The sequence below is a fragment of the Triticum urartu genome, chromosome 2, assembly GCF_003073215.2.
Source record: "Triticum urartu cultivar G1812 chromosome 2, Tu2.1, whole genome shotgun sequence".
Lineage (NCBI taxonomy): Eukaryota > Viridiplantae > Streptophyta > Magnoliopsida > Poales > Poaceae > Triticum > Triticum urartu.
Window position 1 is genome coordinate 568,686,250 of NC_053023.1, and position 12,369 is coordinate 568,698,618.

The window sequence follows — 12,369 nt, forward strand, 5'->3', positions numbered from 1 at the left end:
AATGCCTGCCATGGCCCGGAGGCAACCATCACGTTGTCGTTGACGTTGTACAGACAGATAGTCAGATGACCAGAGCACGTTGGAACAGTGTTGAATGCCGTGTCGTGGAAGTCCATGGCGTCCACGCCACTCCCTGTCGGTAGCGATTTGTGCTTGACGAAGAACACAATATAGTGCAAAAGAAAACAAAACAAAGGGACAAATTCACATTCTATCAAGAGAGCCTCGTTATCATTAACATGATCAGAAGGAAGATTCAAACATCAAAGTCACGTCTTTACGAAATAAAGCTCGTCATGCCCGAACTTGTACTGCCACTTGCCAAAGCTGATGACCCAAACCCTTGTCGCCGAGCCTGCATGGCTGTTCCCGTCAGCTCCACCGGTGTCGCCCAAGCGTTTTGCTCGCGCCGCTGGCTGCTTGAGGACTAATCACGTTGGCTCCCCTTTGAACCTGCACGGCTTAGGATTCAGAGGAATTGCCTTGTCGTAAAAAAGACACAAGGGATAGAGCAGGCCGGAGCATTACCTACCTGGCTGGCGTAGGCCTTGCTGCACACGATGATGCCTTTGACGAGGTGGCTGGTGCCCATGTCGATGGCCTTGGCGAGCACACCGTTGTAGCTCTTCATCCTTGGCGACAAGTAGTTCCAGTACCCGTGTGCAGAGCAAACCGAGGGACAGCAGCAACGTGGTGTCGGAAACACCATTTCACAAAATAAGTCCAGCTCCAGCAGCTAGCTCGGCTCAAGTGAAGATTGACCAAAATCATATCAAGCAATATGGAGCATCACTATACAGGGAAAAGGGGAAGGGGGTTTCATGACACGGACCTTCAGGTCATGGCGTGGTTTGCATATCTCCTCATTGTCCATGAAACGTTCCTCCCTGCACATCTAGAATAGAAGAACAGAGCTGAGTTTAGAGAGAGAGAGAGGGAGAGGGAGGAGGAGAGAGAGAGGAGGGGTGAACTAATCGGAGGAGGAGCTTGAGCACCCCATGGCCATGACCACTGGGCGGAGGAGCTCCATCCAGTGGGCCGAGCTACGTGTGGGGGCGAGGTAGGAGCAGGGGAGGAGTCACCAAAGCCGCGCCGACGACACGGTGAGGGCTTGGGGTGATCGGTGGTGGCCGGTGGTGGCCGGTAGCGGCGAATCCCGCCGGTGGAGAGGAGGCAGCGGGGCTAGGCGGCGATAGCGGAGAAGAGTAGCAGGGGCGGGGGGAGCCGCCAACGGCCGCGGCGTTCGTGGCGGCGCGCGGTGCCGGGGAGGGGCGGGGTGGTCGGCAGGAGGAGGCGGCGCGCTGGAGCTTGGAGACCGAGATGGGATCGGGAGGCAGATTTATTTTCCTTTTATCTCGACATACCGGTTCGGTTGACCTACTATACGTACTGCGGGTTGAATACACTGAAACACAGGGACCTGTGTGTAGAAACGCCGCGACGGTGAACCCGAGGACTCGATCCGTCCTTTATTATTACGGAGAGATTAGATTAGCCCGTGAGTGCATGTTCATTATTATATTATTACGCTAAAATCTTAGCAAGTTTTTATATGCAATCATCATAATTTACCTGCCATTTTATTGTTCAGAACTTATTTGGTAACAACTTGATGACTTGCCAAACAAATATGGTTTTTATTTTGCTAAGTTAATAATACTTGGGACAATTGATTCTAATTTAGGGAGATTGAATGAAAAAAAGATGACATCTATATCTATACCAATATAAAGACCCAAAAGGGACAGATATAACTGATCTCGGCCATTAAATTAAGTCAATCCAACGACTAGACTGCTCTAATGGTGAGCGTTCAATGTGTTTAACATGCAATTAATATCATACCAAATATTGCACTAATCACAAAATAAACACACAAATAATAGGATACCTAATATCCGTGTGCAATTAATATATTACCTAAATATTAATGTGCATGCGCATTTACTAGTGAGAGTAAAAAATCAAGAGAAGGAAAGAGTCAAACGTATATAAGGAAGGTTGGACGGAAGAAGGTGAAATGAAAACCTTGCATTCTTTTTTAGTATATATAAAGATCATATAGCGGTATTTCAATGATTTGCAGGAATATAATTTAGTACTTTTACTACATTTGCCGGGTCAAGTCAATCCTTCCACATAAGTCCCTTCTACTTCAAGTCAATCCTTCCACATTAGCCGTTCAGTCCAAGAAACTCCCCCTCCTTAAAATTGTCAATGCATTATTGAAAGGTTACAACAGCATTACAACAGAAAAAACTTGTTCTCTGGTGGAGCACACACCTCCTAGTACACCCTACATCAACGAAACAAAACAGAGTTACAGATATAGTTTATGTACACAACGAACTGGATGGTGCCGCGAGGCGGTGCAGTAAGTCAGTGGGCAAACAATGCAGATACAAATCTCGTCCCTTTGTATGCAGCACTCTACTAATGCCTCCTCACTCCAGTAGCCCCAAATATCCTTAGCAACTGCAATTTTTGCATATGTTGGGTACCACGGCTGTATGACCTGAGAGGATTCTTCTCGATCGACGGAGCTAAGATGTTAAACAAGGACTGACTACTGCTATCGGTGTTGGTGGTCACAAGCCTGGCAGGCCTTGGCCGATCTGGGGTTTACATATGTACACTGATCACACGTCCAAATGTTGCTATCGTCCACACCACGGCTGGAGCTGCCTGATTTGGAGCCAGCAGCGGATGCCCTGTTCTTGCCAGTCTTGCTCTTGCCACCAAGGCTCTTAGAAGTAGTGTTCTTGATGCCCGTGCTTTGGCTAGTGGAAGGTCCAACGTCATTTAATCCAGTCTCCAGTGCCCGGACGAGATTCTCAAAATAATTGCGAGTCACGCTGTAAAATACCCCGCAGGAAAATGTCACAGGAAACGCAGCAGAAAGAGGTACTTAACTGATACTACATGGTTATGGATGACCAAGTCGTCAGTAGAAAATGAATAAGCAGTTCTGCTAATTCTAAAGTCGGCTGAGATTTTCTCAAGCACTTTTCACCAAACTGAAGATTTACTTCTAGATCAGTTGAGACTTAAGAAAATCTCAATCGGCTTAGACAGAGACATAAATGAATGAAGCAAAAAAAAAACACTTCATAGGTATGCATAGCATCACAGCGAAGGATAGAACATATGTAAAGGTGATCCAAATTACCTAGTTAATCCAGCCAACTTTGTACGGAAGTCATTGAAATCTTTTGAGGGGGACTCGGCTTCAAGGTATATTTGAAGTTCTTTCTCTGCACACTGATGCAGCCGCTCCAAACCTGATTCAGCCTCACCTATATGCATACACACAAAGCAGAAATCAGATGAGTAGGATATGCTTATGTATTATCAATGATAGTAAAACTACAAACCTTGCAGATATTCAAAAAACTGTCTTTTGGCATGTTCGTGCTCTGGGAGGTAATAACCATAAGCATATGTCCACTTCAATACCCTCCTACACTCAACAATCTACATTTCAAAATTAAACCCAGTCACGAGGAAGAAAACTTGAGACCTAAATTTGGGAATAATAACACCCGTGAAGTAATACCTGTAGCCATGCCTCTATGATGAACTTGAGCTGTGACTCAGGTTGACTTTGTATATCACTTAACTTTTCAAGCTGAGAAATATTTGCAGAATTCAGTCTTAGGAGTCCTGGACAGGCTGAGGTAAGCTATAATAAAAGCAGTGAAATGAACAGTGAGTGTCACATATATTCATATACCTTGTCATTCTGCAGACTCTGAAGGTCTCCTAATGCCTTTTGCCTTGACTACATCATGAAGATAAAAAGTGTCAAAGCAATCAGAGTTACGAGATTACGTGTTCTAACAGGTAAAGATATCACAGGAATATTCCTATCACCCTGTCTACACGAAACAGCACCTAAATCAGCATTGACTTGATATCGACATCTCAACACAAGGAGAAAAAATCCTTTATACAAGAAACTGCATTATTGTCAGCATTTCTACAATTGATTATAAATTATTAACAGGTTTAACATTGGACAAATAGGTGAAATTAAGAAGAACGATGCAGCACAATGCCACTTCCATGATATTTGGCGTGAAACAAGTTCGCTATCTCTCCTCTTTTTTAAAGAAAAAAACATAGATTGATCCTCTCAGGCTAGCCAATCAACCAAGAATTCTATCATCTCAGGCAGTTCAAAACTAACACTTCAAAAAATTCTAAACAATTATCTTGCACACTCAACAGAAGTGCCTTATATTTATTTGTCCGCCAAAAATGATGCAAGGATGGCAAAGCAAAAGACAAAAATGGCAAAACCTAGTTAAGCTAACAGAATAATTGTCTACTTCAAAAGGTACAAATAGTCACTATGAATCCTAGTAATGTTCTGTACATGCTGCTTTTTTCATAACGAATAACTTACTGACTGATTAGCTGCCCATCGTTCATAATAATGTGTATATCTCTCAAGGGAGTTCTTCGCCATTTCCCTTCTCCTTTCAGATTCATCATACTGTGACCACAACAAAACAGATAGAACATGTTATTATATCTTTAGGTAATGAAGTGAACATCTAGGATCAGAATCACTACCGCTCCTTCTTGTCTTGCTGCCTCATAACGGTTACAAGCATAAAATCCACCAGTCCTCTCTCCATGCTCCGACCATGAACCAAGACACAGCCTACATTACAATAGCGCAAATATCATTTCAGCTATAGGAGATTTCGAGTGCAAAAAAACATAACACAGAAAAGAAGACTGATTGTATACCAGCAAAACTCAAATTTACATGGAGGTGTGCATGTGATATGCATGCATCCCTGGTTTTTCTCAATAGGCCGCTTGCACTTAGGGCAAGGCTTCGAGTTAGCCAGTATCCTGAAACCATACCCAGCAGTTAGGAAGATAATAGTACAGTTCACACCTGAAAAAAACGAGACTAAAAGATACTCCCTCTGTTCCATAATAGGTGTCGTGGTTTTAGTTCAAATTTAAACTAAAACTACGACACTTATTATGGAACTGAGGGAGTATAATTTTATCAGATCCATCATACAACTGGCCAAATACTTCAAATTTTTACAACTCCAAACATTAATGGTTTTAGAAGATCATCATGTTATTACAATAATAATGACATCCAAGCTAAAAAAACTCTCCTCGACCCTATCTCTCTCTTCACCTACCTGGTTGGCTAGCATGATCACCACAGCAGGATGCAGTGCGTCCCACCAGGAGATCAAGGACGATTGTCCAACTACCATAAAAAATAACAATCCACGTTATCTAGCTAAAGCTTACAATATCCGCAACACACCCCATCTCATAATAATAATCATAAGACTCTGCACATGCACAATATTGAAGTGATCAAAATGGATACAAGGTGATATAGTGGTACAACTTGGGTGCGGGGGTAGACTATCATTGATTAGCATGCCAAGTGTCGAAAATAATATTCTAGTTCCAGATTGAGAATAAGCAAAGTAAGTCATCCTACAGTACCAATTCATATTCTCAGACTCTGCGCTGTTCTTGAGGATCCACTTTGAAACAGTGGCACAGTCTACTGGACGATGAGCTTCCTCAGTGCACTGCAAGATTTATTTCAGATAGTTTATATTCTGCCTATTATGAGATAAACGAATTAATTGGTCAAATACTCACATTCCAACAGAACCCATATGAACAATTGCAATTAACATCATAGCTGCCACTGCCCACGACAAATTCTACTGCATATTCACATCCAGGAGCAGGACACCACTTTGTCTGTTACACATAGAAATGCCTTTAATCAACAGTATAGTAAAATAAAACATTTATATTATTAGTTCAAGAGTTGGCTAAATATGGCAGTTGATCGTTCTGTTGTCATCCATTACAATTACCAATTAACTACACCCTTTCAAAATGTGAAAACAATTGCATATAAGAATAATGGTTGTTGAAAAATATAAACACTACCAAAGTTCAATATTCACATTGTCAACAAATAAATATCTTCATAAATCTGAATATCAGCTCCACATCATTTCATTGTCCATGGTTACAATACCTCTATATCAAGCTATAGCAACTTACCTTTCGATTATCCTCAATGTAAGATCTGCGAAGATATCGCCCATACTTTTCCTTATCCTCTTCATTAGCCAGCGAATTAATCATATCTTGTCCAACTGCGGCAACACAGGACGGATCAGGACATCTCAACATCAGACATCCTGGACCATCATTTATAGCAGTGCTAATGTAACCTGTCAATACACATGAAACTTTAAGCAGTGACATCATAATATCATAGGTCGATTATATAGCTATTAATGCAAAAGGGTAAAACAGAGTACAGAGAAACACCACCAATCAATCGCACTGAAACTTCTATACGATGAGTCTCTAGTGTAAGTGATCAGCTTCTCCATTTAGGACTAGATTGTTACATCCACAAGCAATGTGGACCTTTCCACGAAAAAGTATAGCAAATCTCATAAGGATGCAACTCATTTACAGTATAACAAAGATGTAACTGATGCTAATCACTTCGAAGACCTTAAGCATGGTGAACATTTGTTTAAGCAAGCTTTTTAGGTAGCCATAACATCTGTGAAAAGAACATCTGAGAAATTGAATGCACAGAAGAGCATGCCATGCCAGCAAGTAAAGTGGTTGCAGAAGAATGTAATTACGAGGTATCGTATCATTAACTATCACCACCCCAGTATGCGGCTACAGAGAAATGACAGTTCATGGTTTGTTACAATATGAGAATGAAAACAGAAAGCATGATTCCACACAACAAAGAATTTAGGGTGTGTTTGGTTTCAGTCATGAACTGGAATGACATGGCACATGGGTCGGACCTGTTCCTGGGCCTTGTTCTGCCGTTTGGTATACAACTGGAATGGAACCCACTCGTTCCCACCAAATGAATATTCGGCCCAGATCCGGAACGCAGTGATACCTCCAAATCAGAGGAATCACGCGGAATCGGTCGCGCACTCCTCTCCCTCTCTCATGTGACGCCTCTCCTCGTCTCTCTTCCTCCCTCGATCTGCACCACCAGGCCTCCTCCTTCAATCTGCGTCGCTGGCCACTCCCACCGCATCCTCGCGTTGGCGCTACTCGCCGTTGTGCTCGGAGCCGCCCTGGCCGCGTCCCAGTCGGGCGCACCTGAGGCGTCCCATTCGACGTCCTTATCCTCAAGGCATCCCCTCCAACGACGGCAGCCGGGATGGCACGGATCCAGCCTTCACCAGGGCAACGAAGGCGGTACGACGACAACGGCAAGCAGGAAATATGCGCCCCCCCTATCTGTCTTTCGGGTGGAGTACAGGCAGCAGCAGATCGCGTGGCCGTTGGCTTGTCTGCCTTCTGTCTTTCGATGGTGGCGGAAGGGTCAGTAGCCAGCTTGCTTGTGGTGGCCACACCTGGGCAGCAGCAGCAACGAGGAAGGAGCGGCCGGGGCAGCAAGCAGCGCAAGTAGCAGAGAGGAAGCGGCAGCGTTGGCAAGCATCAGCGCCGGCAAGCACAAAAGCTGGGACAAGTGAAGCAACTGGCTTTTCCTAGCTTGTCATTCCTTGATTAATGCTTCATCTATGTGCTCTGTGTTGAGATTCTGACAAATTTTGATGCCATTAGTACTAGTGTAATCCAGATTTTGGGACTTGATTAATATTTTTTGTCTATTCTTGGAAACAATTTAGTGATGATAAATTTTGTAGACATCAGATTATATGTGGACGATAAATCATTGTGCAATTGAAATGTATTTCGCATAATTTTTGTTAAACATAAAAAGGTTGTAACTGTTCATATTGTACATTTGCATGTTAGAGATACTCTCCAAATCTATTCCATTCCAATTCTCCAAACTAAACGCTGAAATATAACCATTACATTGCACATTTTATCCCCAACCAAACACAGAAACAGAACCAACCCATTCCGGTGGAATGGAACAATGACATTCCATCCCACTTCGTTCTTAAACCAAACACACCCTTAAGGTCCATATACAGAGGAGTGTTTAAAGAACAGATTGACCAACCTCTCCAGCATACACTACAGAAAGGATGTCCACATGCGGCAGCACTCATTGATGCATGGGGGCAATTTTCGAAACAAATTCCACATGCCAGCTGTTATGAAGTGAACAAACTGTATAAGTTGAATATTCAAGAGCATCAAATGTTTTACATAAGCTTTTGTAGAAATTAGAAACCATTGAAAACAGGCAAGAGAAATGGCATAAAAATGGCACATGCGCATGACGCTCACAATGCATAGCAAGTGCAAAGCTACTATTTTCTAATGCATGTACACTGCAAACCTGCAATGATAAAAGCATGTCAGCCGATACCTTTTTCAAACAATCTGAGCTGGTGGCCATGCATACTGATACAAGTAGGTGCTAAGACACTGGGAAGTGGCAAATATGAAAGCCTGTACCAAATAATTGACTGACTACAGTAAGTGTGTTTGTATTTTATATGCTTTATGTACACTTTTTTCAGCATCCACAACTCATCCTACAAATGGTAATGGGGGGAATAGAAATATTGGAAACACTGGGTAGCTCAGAAATGCTTGTACCACAGCAATTCCCAACAACTACTATATGGCTCAAAAAAATGAAATATACTTAGTGAAATGAAAAAATAAGTTCAATTAATTGAGGTAGTGATGTACTTCTCTGTCATTTGGCATTTCAATGCGCTTCTCCGGAAAACCAACAACCTTGCGAACACGTTCTTCATCAACGAACCATTCATCATGCACCTTACTAACACTCCTGTGGGGAAAAACATTAAATGAGAAAGTGGAATTAACAACCGACATAAGATCACAAGGAGATATGAAGTACATATATATGCGCAAGTAGCATTTGATGTATACAGCTATGACCACTTCAGCTAATAGGCTAAAAACCAAAAGCAGTGAAAATAAACTTCCATGGATGAACTATCCATGTGCCAGAAACATGAGTTGGTCTTCAGGTCTTATGGGTTTCACCTCTAGCCTACCCCAACTTGTTTGGGACTAAAGGCTTTGTTGTTGTTGTTGTGGATGAACTATTGCAAACATAACTTGGTATGGAAAAATGACACGGATTCCTAAGTACCACTGTTTTTACCATAATATGTTGTCCTAACTCACAAAACTAAATGTTATGGAAATGTATTTCGTGACGAATCTAATTATGGAGTCATTCCAGAAATTTGTATATATAGGACAGTCAAACTTAAGTGTTGACAATCATGGATTCCAGAACATCTTATATTTGCAATATGGGTAAGATAAGGATAAATAGCAACTAGATAACCCAGCTTTGCAACACATCTACACCTTAATAACCTGCTGCACGCATATACCTTTTGTGTCCGAATCGGTCAAACATAACTATAGCAATACAGAAATGTAACTTAGGTCTCAGAGTACAAGAATCTAAAAGCCACGGCGATATCCAAGTATCTAACAACCCCAAAAAAGGAGCAGATCACTATAGGGCAAGGTGAAAACAATAGGGCAATGGATGTTACCAGTTATAGCTGCGAAGAAGAGCACATGCTTCCGACTTTGAAATTGAGAGAACGGTTGAAACCCTATTTATGTCATCCTCTTGCCGCTGCTTTATACCAGCTTCACTCAATATGCAGTAATTTTGCTGGTGCACAAAACAAGTGAATGACGATAAGAATAGCAGGGCATGAAGGTCGAACAAGCAATGAGAAACATTGAGCTGAGAGCGATTTATTTCACAAGTCAATATAAATAGTATCAAATGCAACCACTTAAGCGACACATTATGATTACTAAATAAATTAAAACTATTGATGACCAGAAAAATCTAATGCATTATTTAAAGGTAGAACAGTGCTATTCTGACTTGGCAAACAACCTAACCTACTTTTCTAATGCAACTTTGAAGATTGTTGTCCAAGTTTGGCCTAGATGTAGCTTCTCTGAGATACCAGTTTATGTAATTTACAGGCTTATGTTGGAATAGCCAATGCTTTTTTAGGAAGCCAAAAGCTGGAATTTGGCTTTCAGAGCACATTATTTAGTTTGTTTCATGTTTGTGAAGCTGGAAGCACAACAGAACAGTACACTTAAGGAACAAATAGTAACTTATCAGGCTATCCTTCCATAAAACATTCCTTATACCTCCAACACATATAGTCATATACCAATCAAAGCAGAGATTGATATCAAGACAGATATCGGAAAGCAACTGAAACTTCTTCACAAGAACTTGGTTGAGTGCACAAGGCAGGGTTGGGCCGGCCTAATGACAGGAATTCTCGATGGTCAGACAGTTGATGGATCAGCAGACGGCAATGCCACTCATCTATGACTATGTAACATGTAGAGTAAAGACAGCAACTAGTGGTGAAAATGGCCAGGGCAATGGATTACCTCAATGGCTGGAAGCTTGGAAAGGAGGCAGATAAAGGTTTCAGGGGAGGGGATAATGACAACTGAAAAGCGAGGTCTGTGTTGCTGGGTCAATAAGGAAGGTAGTGGTATGGAGAGAAGTGGAACACCAAGGAACCACGGAAGCTACTCAAGTTTGCCAGATAATGAAGCTACTCAAGTTAGGAAGTTCGTCGACTAAAACAAGAGGGAAACCCAGGGAAAAGAAGTAACTAACAGATGAACCACTATATCCTAGTGCCATCATCTCTGTTGATGTCCGCCCATAAAAACTTTGCTTTGGAACTGGGAGGAGCTCCGCTAGATTTTGGCAACGTGGTGTGGTACAGCAGGTCAGCAATTCTTTTTGCCATTGTCAAGTTCTAAGTGCCCCATACATCAATAGGTTTTGTACATGGATATGTGGGATAAAAATGACTAGCATTGTGTAGACATCCAAAATTTAGACATTGAAGAATTGCATGGCAGCTCATATACTCTGTGATTTGGCATTTAATTAGTAGGGTACATGCATACCGCCCTAGAGCCTACCTTGTTTTGGTCCATCATGACTTTTTTTTTCTTATAACATCATGACTTACCATTTGCTAGTAATTAAACTTTTATGTGAAAAGTTATAAACTACATCCCAAACAAAGTTGTCATCGTAATTCACAATATTGCATTATCTCATTATTTATTGTATGTATACTTTTATGAATTTAGTATTTGCTTGTCTAGGACAAAGTATTGGCAGTCAGGTGGCCAAAATGTATATTATTCGTCAACAATGTTGACTGCGTTATTTATAATCCTGCATCCACCACTGCTCTCACACAAAAAATAAATATTCCCCGGAGGCCCTAGCTTGCACCAACACATATTTATTGAGGATGACGGCCAATGCAAGGGCAAGGCCATTCGCCCGAGCCACAGCCCAGTCTACTAGAGAAGGAAGGCCGTAGCAGCAAGCATAGGAATAGCAATCTCATCGATCGTCTAGATTCACGAAACTACAGTTCCCGCACATTCCCACATCAAAAAGATGGAAACACGAGCTACGCGATTGCGCCACTCCAAGCACACACCCATCCTGGGCGGGAAACCGAGATCACCTGCTGCCGGTGAGAGAGGAGCTCGGGGGAGTCGTCGGAGTCGTGGTCGGCGAAGTCGTAGTCGGCGTCGCCGTCATCGCTGGCGGCGAGCCCGGCCTCCCCGCCGCTGTAGAAGTCGTCGTCCGCTGAGTCGTTGGCGTCGTGCATGTCGTCCTCGGAGTCCATCGCCGCCCCGCCGCCGCCAGCGCTCGCCTCCGCTCGCCGCCGGAGCCTCAGGAGCAGCGCGGATCGGGCGGATCGGAGCGGCGCCCACCACGAGGAGGGAGCAATCGGGCCCGGGGCGCGGGGGCGCGGCGGCGCCCGCGCTGGTTCGGGGCAGAGGCGGGGAGGGAGAGGAGGATGCGGGGGGGGGGGGGGGGGGGGGGGGGGGGGGGCGGAATGGGGAGGACGGATTGGTGGGAATGGTGGGTCGGGTGGATTCGCTCGCTCGGCTGCTGCCTACACACGAGAATAGCTAGGAATGCAAGCTTTTTCCTCTCGTTTTCTTACTCCTTTCTCCCCCACTTTGCTTTCGGTTGTTTATCCCTTGTCACTCGTCCTTGTGCGCGTAGTGTTTTTCTTACAGTTCTTTCTCTCCGTGTTTTCAGTTGTCCGTGGGATTTTCTATTGACTTCAGATTCAAAGCTCTTTGGATAATCCAATAAGGGCATTTTCAACACGAACCCTTGATAGACCGTGCGGTTCGGATCGTATCGTGTCATCCAACATGGGTCTATATCGGTTCGTCGGGTGGTCCGAACGTACTTTTTTCCACAAATCGAAGACAAATTAAGAGCTTTGCAAGCGTCCGGATCGCTGACCCGCCCGCGTCTGACCGCCCTAGCGCATCCGAAACAGCCACTCGTGCCAACGC

General features: G+C 43.4%; 2 protein-coding genes across 2 annotated transcripts; both read right to left on the reverse strand.

Moving 5' to 3' along the window:
- Nucleotides 1–209: 209 nt before the first annotated feature.
- Nucleotides 210–1,345, reverse strand: LOC125538827. Its single transcript, XM_048702126.1, has 3 exons — nt 833–1,345; nt 533–736; nt 210–453 (listed from the first exon to the last, which is right to left on the reverse strand). Exons 1-3 carry the CDS (start codon nt 893–895, stop codon nt 373–375), a joined length of 348 nt encoding a protein of 115 aa, XP_048558083.1. The 5' UTR covers nt 896–1,345; the 3' UTR covers nt 210–372.
- Nucleotides 1,346–2,181: 836 nt separating this feature from the next.
- Nucleotides 2,182–11,982, reverse strand: LOC125538826 (probable E3 ubiquitin-protein ligase ARI8). The gene is made up of 15 exons (XM_048702124.1): nt 11,517–11,982; nt 9,528–9,652; nt 8,677–8,779; nt 8,036–8,126; nt 6,073–6,245; nt 5,656–5,760; nt 5,494–5,582; nt 4,759–4,866; nt 4,579–4,669; nt 4,409–4,498; nt 3,734–3,781; nt 3,557–3,628; nt 3,375–3,474; nt 3,170–3,296; nt 2,182–2,855 (listed from the first exon to the last, which is right to left on the reverse strand). The coding sequence occupies exons 1-15, from the start codon at nt 11,679–11,681 to the stop codon at nt 2,573–2,575; spliced, it is 1,770 nt and encodes a 589-aa protein (XP_048558081.1). The 5' UTR covers nt 11,682–11,982; the 3' UTR covers nt 2,182–2,572.
- Between the last annotated feature and the right edge of the window lie 387 nt (nt 11,983–12,369).